Below are 18,529 nucleotides of genomic sequence, written 5' to 3' on the forward strand. Positions count from 1 at the left end.
CTTCCTTTACCAGGCCACAGCGTCATTAACAATGCGGGTGTTGGAGCCTAGGAATCAGAGTCTACTGCAAGTTGGTTTTGAAATAACATTAAATCTGCTTTACTTCACCAGTATATTTTATATTATACTTATGTGGGCCTTTGTTACATTATTTGGGACGGGTATTGTCTTACTGTAACTCCACCATACGTCTAGTACTGCTCTCCTCTTCTTCCAGCTGTAAAAATTTATCAGTGCATTGCAGCCAATTTGGGAGTTTGCTTTCTTAAATATGGCTAGTTCACATAACTAATCAGTTATAAACCCACAAAACTGGCAGGGAGACTTTAAATGATCAGATTTTAGAAATATTTAAAAAGACTCAAACACTGGAAATTTGCATATCAGTTATTAGAACCTTAGTCCAACTCTCCAAATATTCAAATACATATTCATCAGCTTGCCATATGCTCGCTTAAACGTGCGAAGCAACAACCTCCTCCTGCCCCAAAAGCTGTCTTTCTTCCATTTCTGTTAAATGGCATTAGTGCCTTCTTCAATTAAAAATTGCTAAATCAGTGGGTTGGGTGAAGTTTTAAAATGTTCAAAGTTGGCATTCAAGATAAATATGTTAAATGACACCCCCCAAGAAAATTATTTGAGGACTTTGATGCTTATTTATGCAATGTTACGATTTTATAGAACAAACGTGCACACGAAACCCCAGAACCCCTTCACTTCAGCTACTTCTGCATGTAATTTGCTGTGACTGTGATGAAAAGCTTTCACTTCTGAAAATGGAAAAAGCACTGTAAGCCACTAGTGGCATGGATTTAAATGACTTTTCCCATCTTGAGTCAAAATTTGATTGTATGCTTCGGACCAACAGATGCTTCACAAGCCAGCTAGCTCCCAAGTGACTTCAAACCTGGGGACGTCCTTTTCAAATGCTACGGCTTGGCCACAGCAACCAGTGATTGGATTGGAAATGCTGCCTACAGCACACTCTCCATCATCCTGTCCTCCTCTCTCTGGGATCAGCAGTTCTTCCAAGGTCCCTCGGGGCAAACATCGCTGCTCCCTTCTCCAGCATGGGAAGCAGCACAGGAGAGAAACCAAGAGTCAAAGGCAAAGCCTGGAAATTCTTGGGCACTGCACAGAGAAGCTTAATTTTAAGTTTCCCCGTCATGCAGGACAGGCAGGCCAGGAGCCTTTTGACACAAGCAGTCAAACCACAGGAACAGGCTGTAGCTGAAGGTAACTAAGTCCTTCGGGTTTCAACATCCAAGAGAATACTTTTCCCAGAATACGCTGAAGCAGTCTACAGAGCATGTTTGTTTTTTTTTTTCCTGAATGGAGGAGAATGAACCTCAGATTAAATTGTTTGTATTTGGAATGACATTTATAAACAATCAAGAAACTAAAACCGAGTAAAAAATTTTGTGCCAAATACAGAAAGGCAGTTTGTAAGTGAAACCAATTTCAAACAAAAATAAATTTATTTAAAATCTTACACAGTAGAATTACTTCATTGCACAAATCAAAGTATTAATCATGTTGATGTCTGTTGGCTACTACATTATTTAATAAAAAAACCTCTGTAATGTTGAGGTGGGGAACCCCAAAGAGTAAGCTGCGTTAGAACTACATATAGCTTATGCAGCCACACGAGAAATGTTTTCTGCTGCTTTGTTATTACACAGGTAGTTGGTTCTATCAGCTAAAGCCCAGTGACTTGGATTTGTTTTATGCATATTGGGTTTTGTTCTATTACTTTCCAAGAGATTGTACTCCCCTGAGCCAGTTGTGTTCATTGGTCAGAATAAATTCCAGCATCTGACACCATTTCCATTAATCACAGACAAGCCAGTATACGTGAGCAAGATAATAGAAAGATAAAAACAGTATCTGGTGCATGGGAAACATTATTTATGTATGCTGTTCGCTAATATAGTAGAAGGTCTCTGGAAGGCATTTTTTTCAACTTTGATAAGACAAACTGAACGAGAAGATGAAGATGGGCATCATATGAAGTACTTACTCCACAGGGAAGAAAGTGTCTGGAGCCACCCAGGTCATGTAGCACCTTGGTAACACTTTTGCAGCCCATCGTGACTACAGCTATGCTACAGTCAGAGCTTCCCCATGCATTTGCAAGCAATTTTAAGATAATTTGCTACTAAACAGCTGTGAAATTAATTTTTATTACACTGATCTTAAGCTGGACCTGTGAAGTTGAATACTTCACCCAACCACCCACACATCTGTAAATAACATACTTAGTATTAAGTATCTTCCCACCCATTACAAGTCAGATATCATGGATCTAAAATACAAAGCATTTTCCTTCATTGTATTGAGCAGTCAAGGCATTTCACTGAAGCCTGTTGTATTAAGCCAGATATGAAGCAGAGTAGTTTGGGTTTTTTTGTTGTTGTTTTTTTTTTTTTTTTAATAAAAAAAGGCTGGCCTAAGTTGTATTTCTCTAAAAACAGTTCTTGGCCTTAAGAGAAAAAAAAAACCAAAACAGTACTTCAACACCCATAATCTACAAAGCAGGCGGTTGGAATTCAAATAACTCTAGTTCTCACTGGCATACTAAAGAAACCACAAAAATACTTCTTATGTATATCAACAATGCTACAAGAGCTAGTCTGATTAAATTAAGGCTTTGTTTCTTCAATAAAAGAAAAGTTAGTAGCCTTCACCACCACACAAATACAAAGTCAAGGTTCTGGTGCTGTGCAAAGGAGGCACAATAAAGGTAACTGCACTGTGAACAGGATGATTCTGTGGCAGGCACCACTCTGCGCAGAATTAAATCCGTTTCCTACAGCACGATCTGGGGGAAACAGGCTAAACATCCAGGATTCACAGTGTTGGGCAGCGGTACTTACGATCCTTTATAATTCACAACAAAGCCCCAAATGGTGCGGTCTAAACAGGAGAGCCCACGCATGATTTTTCTCTTGCCACTATCTAATACAAATCAAGGTTTTGACAAAAAAAAAAAAAAAAAAAAAAAATAAAAAAATCTCACCCTTCTTGGTTAAAAAATTACATAAAAATGCATTTCTAAACCAGAGGAATCAGAAAGGTAATTGAAAGGAGGAAGGGAGGGATAATCCAATTCTTCATTTTATGTCTTAGTCTGAAAAAAAACCCTGTTGGAAAATAAGCTCAGAGCTGGTACAAGTTTTAACACAGGATACCAAGTATTTTCTTGATAACGTACAAATAGCAAACAAATACAGAACTGGATTATTTTGTTTTATTCCAAGAACTCACTTTTCAGTGTAATCTTTTGCAAATGTATGCCATTTGCAGTACAAGACTATCTAGGCGCCGTTCCAGATTGCTTTCTATTTACATTATACCAGCACAGCTTTAACTTCAAGGAACTTGCTCCTGATTTACAGCAGAGGAAGACTAGGCTTTCTGTTTCAGAACTAGAATTAAAAATAAAGAAAAGACATTTCAGGCAATTTGCTTTCTCTCTTTAGAAATTCAAGCATTAAAGTGCCTATTCAGAACCATTCTAAAAATGCCTCAGTTCATTCTAAAAATTGTTTAACTCTTGTGCAGACAGTTTTGATTACACTGATCCAGGTTATCTGCTGGACAGTTTAACAAAGTTGTTTTATTTTTCATTTCCCAAAACACATTCTCATTAGGCTTTGGAGGACTTGGGAATACCCAGGAATTATCTTCCAGAGAGCTCTTCCCGTAAGAATGGTGTTCTTGAAACGTTTTGCCATCAACTGGAATGGGTCTCTCATCTGTCCATGCTTGCAGAGTCACCCTTTCAGGTGGGATTTTTACATCTCTCGGCAGAGGGGGAGACAAGGGGTTGCAGAGTACTTCATCATTTTGTGAGAGTTTTTTATAGACTACCCCAGGTGTCAAATTCAGCTTTGAAATGTTCAAGTCAACACATTGCACTGGTGCAGTAGGGGCAGCTGAAGAAAGAAGATAAAAAAGATTTTTAAATGACATTATCTAATGCATTTTTTGTATACTCCAAACGTACTGCAGTATAGCAGGGATGTTAAACCCAGTGTTTTCAAGCTACTAATTCTCAGATCGTATTTTACTTCAGTAACTGCTCAAAAATTAGAAACCAAACGTGCTAACCTCCTCAGCCTGGTTTTGCAAGAACCAGAGATCGCAATGTCTAAAACACACCCAACACCAAGGAAACCTCCCAGCTCCCACTGGAACAGAGCTAAACCAATTAATCTTTTGGACAAGACTGGAATGAATGCTGAAGCAGAGAGGATTTTCATGCACTTGGAGAAATCGACCAGATTCACAACACTGCTTACACAGAGCGTGCTTCTTCCTACTCTGCTGATTCTTTATCAAGTTGTGCTCTCAAGCTGCCAAGAACCTGAATTCTCACTGTCCAAGAAGTAGTAAGAGGGAAACGCATGGCATTCACAGGTTCTCTGTCCTCCACTATTGTCTGACTTGTGAAAGTAAAGCAACAGACTGCGATATTCAGCCATCTGAAATTCCAGGCAGGTTTTAAACCATGCTAGGAAGGCAAGGATCTTGAAACAGAACAGCATCTACCTGAGATGAAAGAGCTGCACCTTCAACACACACCTGAACAGATGGCCAAATACAACCAGGTCATTTATTTGTAGTGCTAATCTCCATAACACGTAATGGGACTAGATTAGTGATTCCTGCCGTTAAAGAAACTCACATCTGACAGGTAGTTTTCTACAACAGCTATCAATCTTGAGCATGAACTGTGATTTGGAACTTTAGTTCTTAAAGGACAGAAAGAGAAGCCAGTATCTTTGTCAAAGAATACAACTTTTGCTTGCCACTATAAATTAAAAGGCGATACCCAATTGGCAAGTGTCAGCCAAAAGCACTTTCCAATAACACAGGCATCACATCTGAAAGACATCCTAAGGCACTGGATTTGGCTTCCTTGTGCTGACAGGTGTAAAAAGCAACTGGAGGTCTACAGACCTTTAGAAGTTCGAGAATGGAATCTACTGAAAATGTTAATAAAAAAGCAGGAACATGTTTGTTGGAAATTCCTCCATACATAAATGACAGCTAAGTAGAATCCACATGTTAACCGATACTGTTAACATCACACACAGAGCAATGACTACATTGTGTTCTACAGACTTCATGCACCTCTTACAGTGGCAACTAGTTTGCATATGGTAAAATAGCCAGTATTACAGGTATAGGAAGTGGAAGGTTTAAGTCCATTCTAGCCGTATTTTGCATAAGCCAAAATTTTTCTATAAGTATAAGCACAGATGTACCTGCACTGCATTCAGTGGGGCTGACAAGCAAGGTAAACAGAAAAAGTAAATGCAGTTTTCATTTCTGCCAAACCTGTCCGCTCTTACACACTTCTGAAAAATTGCTGAAAAAAAAAAAAAGCCTACAGAGCAAAAGGCAAAAAAATCCACCCTTTCCCAATCAGTCAATAATGCCTTTTATAGCTGTGGATGTACAACCGCATTAGCAACTGCAGAAAATCAGACTGTTCACCAAGTAGAAGAGAAAAATCAGTACTTCTATAGAGGCAAGACAGATAACTCCAAATTAAAAATAAGAACAGAAAGACACTACATGATCACATCAAAGCTTGACAGACTTAAGGATTAAATACTCAATTCAGTTCCCAGTTTCTCTGCTGAAGTTGTTTAACAAACCTGTCTTCGAATTGTAGGAACACAGACTCAACTGGTAACAATATGACTGATTCTACAAAATGTGTTGATAGTTTATGAGCCAAGGGCCAGAGAGAGACCATTAATCACCGCTGGCCACAGACAAAGGCAGTGATTGACCTGGAGGTGAGTCCTGTCATTACCCCACCGAGCCAATCAAAGCTGTTCAGAAACAAAATGTTGTGATCTTGTAAGGGACAGGGACATCGGAGACTGCCACCAATGTATTGTAACCAAGTTCACAGTCTTTCACCAGCATCTTCTGTATTCTGAACACAGTAAATACCACAAACGACCCCAGCAGAAAACAAAGGAAATAAACACTGGAATTAACAGGCTGATAGTCTGGCCCCACTGGAGCGAGAATGCTCTCTCGTAAGGCATTTGGCTTGACAGAAACATACTTATGAGACAGAACCACCACCTGATGAGCTGCTCACAGAAATCACACATACTTCATGTGGGAATTATTTTCCCCTTAATTATTTGCAACGTAACGGCAGAAATAAGGCAGTTTTGCAGCCTCAGTATTCTGACATCCAGAAAATGTCATCTTGCATAGCATTTTGCTAGAAAAGACAACTGTTCTGAATGCCAGCACAAAGAAATATGCAACCATACAGGAATTTCAGTCTATTCAAGTCTGATTGTAACATGTTGCCAAATTAATACTCTATATATTCTATACTGGGAAAATCAGACTGTGTTTGCAAAAAGATTTTTTTTCCCCCTAATATAAAGTAGTTGTGGTAAAAGGTCAAATACGAGTAAACTTAACACCTCAGCCTTGTGCACATAAGCAACACTTGACTGAGAAAAAAGCCACAAGGGGAACAGAATACAGTACTGAAGAAAAAACACATCAGCAACACCTTTATGTGTGAAGTTGACCAGTATGAGACAGAAGCAAAAGCAGAAAATGGGTAGGGTGGAACCATAATATAGTCTAGCTTATCAACTTCAATTGATGAGATTCTGATAAGATATGATAGCTAGTTTCTTTTTTAAATGGTACAGCTTGAATCAACGGTTTGTGTTTGTAAGGTCTGTTACTGCAAACACCGACTTGCCTTTCTTGGTCGCTGTTTGGTTTGTTTTCAGTTTTCGTAGAACTTCAGCTTGCATGTCAGTCACTAGAGACAAATTAGACATTTCTCTCTTCAGATCCCAATATGCTTGATGCACACTTTCAAAACAAAAATTTTTGAGAAGTTAAGTAATTGCAACCTCTAAAGCACCCTCATGCCTGTTCACATGCCTGTCAAGCATTAACTGTTAATAAATTGGTTTTGCCTGACATACACCGCCAATTTTACTAGAGTACCATAATTCAAAATGAATTGAGCAGTACTGATAATTATCTTAAACTGATGGACCATTGTATATTTTAACTCTTGTATATTACAATAGGTAATGTATTATATATTAACATACTAGATGATGCTAGTAAAGTCAAGTTCCCCAAACAGAAAGAAATATGAAGTGTGTTCTCCAGTTTCATTATTTGAAACTAACTATCTTACCATAAAATAAGTATTCTCCAAGGAATACTTTCTAAAAAATATATTAAATGGACACTAGACTGCAAACAAGGTAGAGTATTAACTTTGAATGCTTCTGATAAGTGACCACACACACCATCATATGTTATGTTCCTAGTTTTAAATATTCAACCAAAATCGGTATTTTGGTCTTTACACCATTCACTTTGCTGCAGTGAATTCAAACTGGAATACTCGAGATCCAAACTATGCACCCATGCACAGACCGAAATAAAATGTAAGACATACTGTTTCATATTCAAGTCATCTAATTGATGTTAATACACTGTGTGATAAGACAGTGTAAAAAATAACGACCCAATTAATTCTCTGATAAGACAGCATAATATGAGAAACATATTTAGCAACAGCAGCACTGTTCCAACACTGAGGTTTCAGGTTAGTAGCTGGTAAGAAAAATCAAGAACAAAAAACCAGAGAAGTCAGCATTACCATATGTTTCTTGGTAAAATTTTGAGCAAAGGCGCACTGAACACCAGATTTATGTTGATTAATAATTAGCTTAGTGTTCAAAGACATAAGGATGCAGTTACTTCAATGTAAACGTGAAATCAATGATCTAATTTTTTAATGCTTAACATTGTACCAAACCACATTTATTGAGGACAAGTAACATGGATGAGAGTTTTCAGAATATTTCTTTCTTCCTCATTATATTCACCTAAAAGATGTTTATTCAAAAACAGTTCAGTACATCAAACTATTGTTGAGATGACTAAGAACTATTAAGCTATAGAAGACCTGTATTTTCAAACATGCATATATACAGATATCTATCCCTCTAAAATAGCAATCTAGGATCACTCCTGCATAAAATTTATCAGACATGAACGTGTTCAAAAGCACTGTGAGAAACAGCTATTATTCTGTTCTGCAAGTTAACGCTAAACAAGTTCCCTTAAAACAAAGAAATAAAACTTTCTTCTACGCACAGAAATTTTTCCCCAGAATACAAAAATTCAGATTCTAAAACTGTTAAAGAACAGAGGAAGCTGATAGTTTAATAGGTGATGTATTATGTATCAGCAATTCTGACAGTCAAAATTTTCAAAACTGGTACTTCAAGGAGTTCAGCTGAAACCGTGGCCTTTTTACTGCAGAATCCATTTGGCTCTTTGAACTTTTAAGAGATGAAAATTTCGAAGTTAAGCTCATGTGGCAACTACATTTATTCATGTGTTCTGGTCTCAAAAATAAGATCAGAGAAACTTTAGTTATATCAAAACAGAGCTGTCCAATATTTAATATAGAAGTGATAAATATAAGAACAGCTCAGTGTCTGCCACCAGCCAGAAGGAAAGCGCTTAGGTAAATTTTGTAACGTGCATTTACTGCTTTTAAAAGCATCTTGCGAAGGGATGCAGGTACCAGAATTCCACTTAAATCACACATAATGTGTTTTAATTGTTTTTGTGGATACTGACTGAGAATCCCATTGCAATGCCTAATTTTCAAGGACTTTGCCATTGAAAACCAAGGATTCCACGTGCTTGGAAGTTTATCCTATACTGCCTTCTAACGTGCATTTTAAACCTTGAATATGATAGCCTATCCAAAGCTACAGCAAAGTAGATTTGCAAACCGAGAATTTAAAGTCAGATTTGCAGACTGTTGACAAATATGAAATAATTACTTTCCAAAAAGTTAACTAACTGCAAACGCCTCCATCCCACATAAACAGCAGGACTGCTTGCTGTAACAAATGTTTCACATAGGAGGTTTTTCAAGTGTTTTTCCACAGATTTTTGGAGAGACTTACATGTTCAGTACACATTACACACTCATTATTTATGTCATGTTACAATAAACACTATACTGTACATATGCTAATTTAGATGGTTGCCACCCGAATGTCACTTTGTGAAATAAATCTGCTCTGGAACATCAAAGAGATAACTACTTTACCTTGAGATAACACCTTTTTTTAGGCGTGTAAGACTGACTACGAAGCACCAGCAGAAACCACAAGAAAAAGTGGTAGCTAGCTAGCTATCCAGTCAAGGTGAAAGGTGAAAGTGTAACTTGTGTATAGTGTGTATAATATTACCATCATTACACCAGAGAACATATAAGAAGAAATATCTGTGCTCTTCTCTTTCAGTGACTGATTTCCTTTCCTGTCTCTTCAATAGCCAAGTAAGCAACAAAGTATTACACTAAAGAATCTGTCATTATGAAGGACCACTCTTCCCTCTTGTGGAAAATGGTGTAAGTACACAAACAGGCATAACCAGGCACGAGAGAGGCAGTTAGTACTTCATTTTTGCAGAACGTTTGGGAACTTTCATGCATACATGGATTTTTCTTTTGCATAGAGAATTAAAGGATATATATACTTTCTAATACGGCACATATACTCAAGACAGGATAATATAGGAGTTCATATCGTAAGCCAAATTACTTGAATGGCTACAAAATGAGAACAAATGCTTTCTGATATGTTAGCATTTTTCTGGAAAAACTGCTGTTTCTTTTTGAATAGGTCACACAATGGCTCCTCAATATTAAAAAAAAAATCCTTTAAATTGTCTTCTAGTAGAAATATTATTGTGCTGCACTAAGAATGTATGTTCCAACACTAAGCAAGCAATTTGAAGACGTCACCTATGCAAACACAGAAACCTTCCCACAGGCAGAATGAAGATATTCTATAGCTGGGATGAGACTTGAAAATTTATCTACCGCTTCCTCAAGTCAACTAATTATTAAAAAGCTGATTTTTAAATCCAAGATAATTTAACTTTCATTTTCTGTACAACAATCTGAAGATGTAAATGTTTTCTTATCATCATCATCCTGGACTACCAACATAACAACAACAAAAAAAATTACAATGATCTTACTAAATCAGTATACCTAGACTTTAAATTAGATTACGTTATTTGAAATAACAGATTTGAACAGGCTGCAAAATTCTTTACTTCTTCAAATAACTGTCCCTCAGTAAACTAAAATAAAAACATGAAAGCCATTCGGTTTTCATACCTCTGGATGACTTGCCTTTGAAGGTGGTCTCCATTTAATGGATTTTCATCTTGAGCCTGGTCCTGCATAAGAGTGTGAGGGGAGATAGAGAACGGAAAAACATGATTTCAGATCTCTTACCTGAAAAAAATGCAGTGAAACTACAACTTTGCTCATACTAACATTCAGAAGTAAAGTAGTCTTTATTTGTGTTGGCTGCAGTGGTTTTCAAAATGGACGTAAAGACTTGTACTAGAATTTCCACTTAAAAATGCTTAAATTACCTACTTACATGAAAGCATTATTCAGCCACCACCTTACTTTTAAAAAACAAAACAAAACCAAAACAAAGCCAGCTGAGGTCTAGGAATTCGTGATTCTTTGAAAAGCAAAAATTGAGAAAGGATTTTGACTTCCATTAAAGAAAAAATAATCAGTCTTCTCTAGTTCTTTCCCTGCCCCAGTATGTAAAGACCTTTAAATTAAACTATTTCAATATAGATTTACTTCCACGTGTTATTTTTATGATCGAACATAACTTATCCCTTGAGTCTGCAAGACTGCTTTAAATTGTGCATACAAGTAGCCTCACTGAAGTTACAGGACTGTTTAACAAATCAAACATTGGGCTCACTTCGTTAGCCGTATTTCTATTAGACCCTCACCTGTGATAAGTTCCTATTCATATCCCTTTTCTTCACATTCCCTTCCTACTACCACTCCCTCTAGCCAAAGCTGTTATGAATTTGATACCTATTACTGTGGCTTTATGATGGCTTATATACATTTCAAGCAACTTGTCAATATAATGTATACACTGCATCCACTACAATGCAAAACGCAAATAAGAATATCTAAAAATAGGGGCAAAAAAAAAGTATACTTGCCTAAAGTAGAAAACATCTGAAAATGCTAACTAATGTAAGTAAAACCAGTAATAACAAAAATACTAGCTGGGTTTGAAACAATGCTGACTTGTCGTTGCCTATTGATCACATTTCCCCATATTTCACCTGACAATTTTTCTTTCTCCTGAAGACTTTCCCACCACCACCCATCAGAGATTCAATTTCATAGTTTAAAAAGACCCAACAAACAGTTGCACTGTATTACCCCACATTTGAAAACTTGTACCTTTTTATTTCCTATATTAAGCAGTTACCAGGATCAAGAAGAAATTACATTAAAGAAAAAAAAGAAAAAAGCAAAAAGCCGGTCCTTGTATTTGTTCTTTGCAACAACAGTTGCTGCCATAAGCATTAAAGTGTCACGTCTAGTATCCCTTACAACTGCTATTTTAGTCTATTCTTTCTAGCAACATTCATTCCACAATACAATCTGCAATCTTCAATTATTTATATAGCTGTTACTCTATTCTACAGAGCTACCTGACAACACCAGATTGATATACAAGTTACAGTATGCCTTCAAAATTTACAAGTTATTGAAAATACCTAAAAGAATTCCAGATACAAGTGAACACAACAAACCCAACAGTAACAGATGTTAATAAAACACCTCACACGCCTTCCAGGTAATGTGCTTTATCCCCATCTAGTGGAAAAAACACAGACTAAACCCCAGACAACAATCAGTGCACATAAGTCTATGCATGTAAGCTAGGAGTGTGGCATGACAGCAGCAGATCTGTAGAGACACATCACTGCTGAGAACCCAACACCCCAACTATATATGCTTTGAGGGGCAGCCGGGCAGACGGACTTCAGGGTAGCTCTAGTCTGGTCCCTGAATGCCCAGGAGAAGTTGGGGTGCATCTTCTTTGTTTCATCCAAAAGGAATCCAGTTCCCATACTCCTGACTGCTCCGTAATGCAAGGCACAGTGGTTATTCAATCTGCCTCAAAAATCCATTTCTGTAGTAATTTAAATGTGCACATAAGAAAAAGAGCCAAAGAAACATTTCCAAATTAAACCAAATCCCGTTTGAAGGCAGGATGATGGCCATGCAAGGATTCTATCTGCAAGTCGTATCCTGAATACTGACTCACTCAAATATTATGTGACTCAAGATTACATAATCATAATTATTAATGACTGTAAGAAACAAAATAGCCTGCCTCTTCAAAGGCATTTAAATCTTTTAAATGTATTGCATAACTTTAATGTGACTGTAGAGTCCTAGAGACAGAGACTACCACCGCACCTTTTAGCATGTAAAGCAGTAACCATGCACTCAACATTTTTTTTTTTCTTTAAACTTAATGCATTTTATTACTGTTAAGATATCTTAATTTCCTTTTTGAGATCCTAAGCACAACTATGTTACACAATGAGTCTCTCACAACAAACATTTGCCCCAGACTAAAGGAGGTACAGCAAGATTCTGGAAACCTTGTTACAAAAATACACTTTCCGGACAAGCTGCATGCAACTACCTTAAAGAAAAGTGCTAGAGCTCCTTAAACAAAGTTTGTGGTATCTTTTAACATAAGCACTCTATTGTTTTAAAAGAAAAAAAAAAAAAACAACAAAAAAATCCAAACAACAAAACCCAAACAAACCAACATGAACAAAACCAAAACCAAACCAGATTTTGCACAAACTTTCTAAGAAGTTCAGCCTAGGACAATACCAGCACATGACACTTCAATCTGATTGGCTACTTATATGAAATTGTAAAGCTTTATTTTCTGTTGTTACATGGGCAATGGCTGGGAAATGTCACCTATATAGGCATATCATTTCCAAGAAACAAGCCAGTCTATATGAATATTTAAGGTTAATTTTACTGGGATGTTAATCTTTCACTCAATTATACACTTTATATCTCTTTCTTTACCCTTTATTTTGCTTGAACAGGGGATTTAAAATAATGCAGTCAAATCTATTAACACAAAAATAAAGGTACCTTCTGCTTGGATTTTTGCAACTCCTTTCTGAGACTGTTGCATTCTTGCTTGAGCTTTTCTAGATCCTGTTCCAGACTATGCACTTTCAGGTCACTGTTCAGCTTCTCTATTTCCCAGCTGGACTGAGTACAATTCAGATTTTTCATCACTGTAAGAAGACAAGCAAGACAATCAGATTTCAAGAAATTGAACCCAATATGTAAGGCATGTCAACCAGCCCATGCCCTACAAAAAAGTTATCATGTCCATTCTAAAGGAACTGCAGTCTATGACAACAGAGAAATAGTAACACTGGTAAAGTTGTTGCCAGAGAAGTAGTCTATTTTCTGAGTTTAAAGTACAGAGGTCTATTTTCTAACAACGCACTGGAGATTTTACATAAAGAAAAAAGGAAGTAACAGCATAAAAAGGCACTGAAAATACAAATATCTGTTAGTGGCAAACACACATGATATGTACACCAACTTGCATACTTTTTACATGGTTTGAAAAGACGAGCCTTTTCCCCCTCAGATTTGTATCATTACATAATTTACCATTTTTCCCAAGTTTAATATTAAGACATTGTAAACAGAACTACAAAAGATACAATGAAAACAAAAAGGTAAAGTCTAAAGTTACATAAGTCTTATTAGAACAAATTCACAAAGCAACCTAAGACGATCCTAGCATCAAATCAGTAGTAGGACGCTAGTTAGAAAAGAACAAACATGACAGGAAGAAAACCCCCAGGTCTTCAGCAGCATGGTACACTCACTTTCAGACCTAACAATTTGAACAAGCTTAAGCTACACTGATTTTTTTCTAAACAAGGTACTCAGAGCTCACTTATAAGTAAAACTGATTATTAAATAAGGCTTGGAATCACCACATTTTCAGAGCTTTTATAAACTCTGCACTTCTTACCTCCTTAAACCACGATGTCCTCAACAATGATACTTCTGCTACACGTGGTTTGTTCTTCTAGGTTTAAAAACTTGAGCAATTCAAGTAGTGCATTACATGCTTGATGTCCTCTTGGAAAGTAATCCAATTCAAGCACAACAGTGCTCACAAGCACCCTTCAAATGACTGCGTTTGTACAGAATCTGAAGTCCAGTCCATGTCTCTAGCTTTACATAGCTGGCATTTTCTTGTTCTCTTTTCTTGTTAACAGTACATTAATAAAGATTTTTTTTCTTCCATAGCGTTTCATTTTACATACCTATCATCTACACAGCACTCTTTACAACAGCAGTAACAGAAGCTGGATTTGGGCTTTTGGAATTGCCAGGGTACACTGTTTGTTTCTCCTTCCTCTTTCCACCAGGCTCTCTACAACCAGCATCCTTCTACCTTTCCTCATCTCCCAGCTCTTTAAGTAACTGTGGTCGACTGCAGCTACTGCTATACAACATCCTCTTGTACCTGTCACACCCCACCAGCGAGACAAAGCAATATACTGAATCATCTGCAGGTACCAGAAGAAGTGGTATCTACTGGATACTCAACTGGTTTGATACTTGAACAAGTATGCCCCCAGTCCACTCTGAGGAAGAAGTGGTGAGGTCCAGAGATGTACACGACCAGCCTATTAAACTGTCAGGTTGTACACATTTCTCAAGTTATTAGATAATCTACAGTGGGAGAAGACAACAACCTCAGGTCTTTACTACGGAGCTCCTTGCCTATGATAATCTAACACTCATGTCACCATTTACAAGAATGAATACATATACAAGCTCAAAGTACCTCCCTGCAGTATACTCCTCTCTTACCAAGCTACTATAAAGAGTTAAACCTCTTCATGCCCTCAGATGTTAATATAACCACTAAGATTAGCCAACATACATTAAGATGAAGTAACCAAATGCATACCTTGTTGAGTTTCCACTTCAGTTTTTAGTTGTAACAGCTCTACTTCTTTAGACTGCAGCTGTTCATTCAAGGTTTTCAAGGATTCTGCACTTTCTTTCATCTATTTTCAGGGGGAAGAAAAACCCAAAACCATCTGTGAAGCTTTTTTCCATCGTGTCTGACAATTCAACTTTTTTTTTTTTTCCTAAAAAAACCCAACAAAACAAGAACAGTATTGCTTTGTTGTTTGGGTTTTTTTTAGCATTAGCCTAGCATAGTAATAAAACTGAGATACTTGAAATTGTTATTCCTACATAAAGTATCATCATGTACTTTAAAAACCTAAGGGAGTGATAAAACAAGCACCACAGATCTTCAGCAAATAAAATTCATTCTACGGTAAACATTTACTAATTATGCAGTACTTGCATAACATGCATTTAAGTCATTACTTAAAAAGGCATACCATTTTATCCAGTTTGCTTTTCAGATTATCTCGGTCAATGCAGGCCTCTCGATAGGCTTGGTATGCCTTATTTACTTGTTCACGTCCAACTGAACTGCATTCCTCTTCCAGTCGGGAGCCAAGCAGCTAAAAGTTTAACAGACATGAGAAATAAGAAGTTCTGTATGTTATATTGAGAACTGCAAAGTTAAAGTGCAACAGTACAGCCTGCAACATTAAACTAACATTGTTTTTTAGTTTAGAAAATAAATTAATCAAATACATTGATACAGAACCAAATTTTTTACAGAGGTGTGACAAAGGCCTTCTACAAATTCTTCAGTCTCTAACCGTACTTAGTGCTTGCTAGTTTACTGCTGTGAGTATTTAAAAACCATCCACAAGTCATGATTACTCACACTGACAATCTCTTAATCATATTTTTTCCAGGCCCTGACGATGTACAAACTGCTTTTTGGAAAAAGAGTTATAAAGCATATAAAGACACAACATACAGAAAACTCAGAGGAAACTGAACATAATTTTTTAATGACACCGTTTAAACAAAGATTTTTTTTTCAGTGTATTTATGTGAGAAAAGCCAAAGCAGAATCATTTGCCTGCTAAGGCAAGAGACAAGCAAGGGGGAGTAAGCACTACCAACCAGATTGTCAGAAAGAGGGGAGCAGAGTTAAAATTTCAGTATTGTTAATAAGACAGCAAAAAGACAAGTCTTGCATCAAATTACACCTGTCCACATAGAAAGTTCATGTTTTGACTAAGTATTGCAGTATCCTGTTCATTCTGTTTATCCTGCACACTTGCTTTAAATTATTGAGGCATTTAAGCATATTCAGTGTACCTAATGTAGATATTTGTGACAGATTTATATACATTTTCTTAAAAATTGTCACACACAAAAAACCACAAAAACCAAAGAGGTGACAGTTATGCATCTGCCTTAATTATCTCCTCTTTTAGGTGTTCACTTGAAAGAAAGTATGGAAAAGCAAGCCATAAAGATAGGAAGCCTCTGCCCTTTAGTTTTTGTATTGACCCTCAAAGTAAGCGTACTACTCATTTTAAGTTTTGTCCTTTACATTTTCCTCCCCCAAATAAAGCCATTCAGATAGAATGGCCTTACCAAACTTTCCAGAAGTTTCCACACACTTTGAAATTTAAGACTTAAAAGGGGTAACTCCCCATGTATTTTTCATCATACAGGTATACTAGCCATTAAAAAAAGACTGAAAGTCAGTTCTGTCACTTAACAGCCTACGTCTACCCAATGCCGCTCTCATAGAAACATTTTTATGGTATTCACATACTAAAACTTTTCTCTATGGAAAACGAGGTATCGTCTTCAAGACAATTAAGATGAACTACGCAAACCCAAAAAACAGGTGACTAAAAGGGATTGCCAAGGTCATCAAGTTCTGTTTATTGTGATTTTGATTAACCATGTAAAAGATGTTACGCTCAGCATGGTTCAGAGAATATTCAGGCTACAGCTCTATTCTTATCTCCATCATCCCCACAGGACCTTATATAAAGAAAGTGCTGAGAAAGTTTTGCCTTTTGACAGAAAGTCAATCCTACCAAAGTAGTCACCAAGAATTCCTGTGTGTTTCAAAAATTGTACCGAGTGTGACACTAGCTCTTCATTCCAAAGCCACAAATCAATACATACTTTGTAAGCTTTTAAGAGTCAGTACCACATACTTAGGACTAAGTCCTAATAAATGTCTCAGCTCTAACTCTAGGATCTATCTTTCCATCTTATATTAATAAGAAAGCAATCTTTCAAAGCCAAGACTTTCTGCAACAGAAAGACACTCACTACTGAGTGATGGATATACCTTTAACAATAGCATGCTTTACCCAGGGAGAAAAGCCTGCGCCATGGTCAATTTTTAGTTTTAATGAACTTCACTAGACTAAGGCCATGAGAAACCGCATGTAAAACAAACTCCTAGATTCCTTTAGATTTTAGAATTATGGCAACAAAAAACAGCCAGCCAACACTCCTTTGTACTTCATGTTTGAGACTGCTATTAGCTAAGCATAGCCAGATATTCTTAACAACCTATTTTTCTTTATCATTTCGGTATGCTGAGCCCAAGAGATTCTTTTGACAGCCAGTCCCTGGATTCTGACAGTTTATAGACTTGGCACCTCACTATTCAACAGTACTAAGTGACATGTGCCCAAGTTAATAAACATCATAAAGAGGCAGATGAAATACAGTAACGATCCAATGCAACTACACATCTTTCTGAATCAAAGCTACTGTCTTTGCATGGCACAACTGCATTGCATCACATACATGCCCAGTAAGAATCAAAAATCCCAGTATGACATAACTAGACTACCAGAGGAACAAACTGTGTTTCACTTCAACAAACAAAACAATTTACCAAAACTTTTAAACTTGGAAGTTATTTTAAGTACATATTTTAAATACTTAACCATCTGCTCTGCCCTCCAGATAGAAGCAAAAAAGTAGCTGCTACCAGAACCTGGTAAATCGACTTTTTCCTTACCTTCTCTTCTAGAATTCTCACTCTCTTTTTTAAAAGAGAGTTCTCCTTTTCTGTCTCCTTTAGCCGTTTCTTGATATCTTCATATGCAGTAACAAGTGCAAAATGTGAGGCAACAGACTCATCTCCACTGTAAGATGAAACAGGAATCTCCCCATCTCTCTTATGAGCATTGTCTGCTTTTTCATGGTTCAAAATACAGATGTCATCTTCTACCAACTCCTCCATGACAGCTGTTAAAAAGACAGATGAGTACAACATTTTCATAACGACACATTCATCAAGAGTCTCAAGTCTGAAAATCTTCCAAAATAATACTGCAGGGTGTTTCTGTCAAAGCATGACAAGACTGAATAATTAGGAAATATCTTAATCTTGCAGAAAATTCTTGAAATCCATTATACATTGAAAATACACTGCTTAGCAAAGAAGCATCTTTCACTGCTACTTGATAACAATATTTTGAGTACGCATCAGATTTATGACCCCCCAAATTCATTTTTATTAAGGCTTAATACCATCCTAGAAATTGGCCGGTACCAAATATTTGAACTCCACAGGAGTATCATATTAGAGTTTTTGCAAGTCACCACTGAGTAGTAAAAGAGCTGATAGTTGCAAGAAAT

At 36.8% G+C, this 18,529-nt stretch overlaps 1 protein-coding gene across 1 annotated transcript; it reads right to left on the bottom strand.

Moving 5' to 3' along the window:
- Positions 1-3,235: 3,235 nt before the first annotated feature.
- AZI2 (5-azacytidine induced 2) lies at positions 3,236-18,131 on the bottom strand. Its single transcript, XM_009882162.1, has 7 exons — positions 17,907-18,131; positions 15,385-15,510; positions 14,940-15,039; positions 13,082-13,230; positions 10,235-10,296; positions 6,758-6,873; positions 3,236-3,938 (listed from the first exon to the last, which is right to left on the bottom strand). Exons 1-7 carry the CDS (start codon positions 18,129-18,131, stop codon positions 3,550-3,552), a joined length of 1,167 nt encoding a protein of 388 aa, XP_009880464.1. The 3' UTR covers positions 3,236-3,549.
- Between the last annotated feature and the right edge of the window lie 398 nt (positions 18,132-18,529).

This window comes from Charadrius vociferus, unplaced genomic scaffold (genome assembly GCF_000708025.1).
Source record: "Charadrius vociferus isolate BGI_N301 unplaced genomic scaffold, ASM70802v2 scaffold303, whole genome shotgun sequence".
NCBI classification, from domain to species: Eukaryota; Metazoa; Chordata; class Aves; order Charadriiformes; family Charadriidae; genus Charadrius; species Charadrius vociferus.

Bases quoted from the DNA above. Each gene is read 5' to 3' on its own strand.
- AZI2 (XM_009882162.1), bottom strand. From the start codon at position 18,131: ATGGAGGAGTTGGTAGAAGATGACATCTGTATTTTGAACCATGAAAAA. The intron at 15,040-15,384 runs GTATGCCTTTTT...CCCTGAAAATAG, and splicing joins AAAGCAAACTGGATAAAATG to ATGAAAGAAAGTGCAGAATC. The intron at 13,231-14,939 runs GTATGCATTTGG...GTCTTCTTACAG, and splicing joins TGAAGTGGAAACTCAACAAG to TGATGAAAAATCTGAATTGT.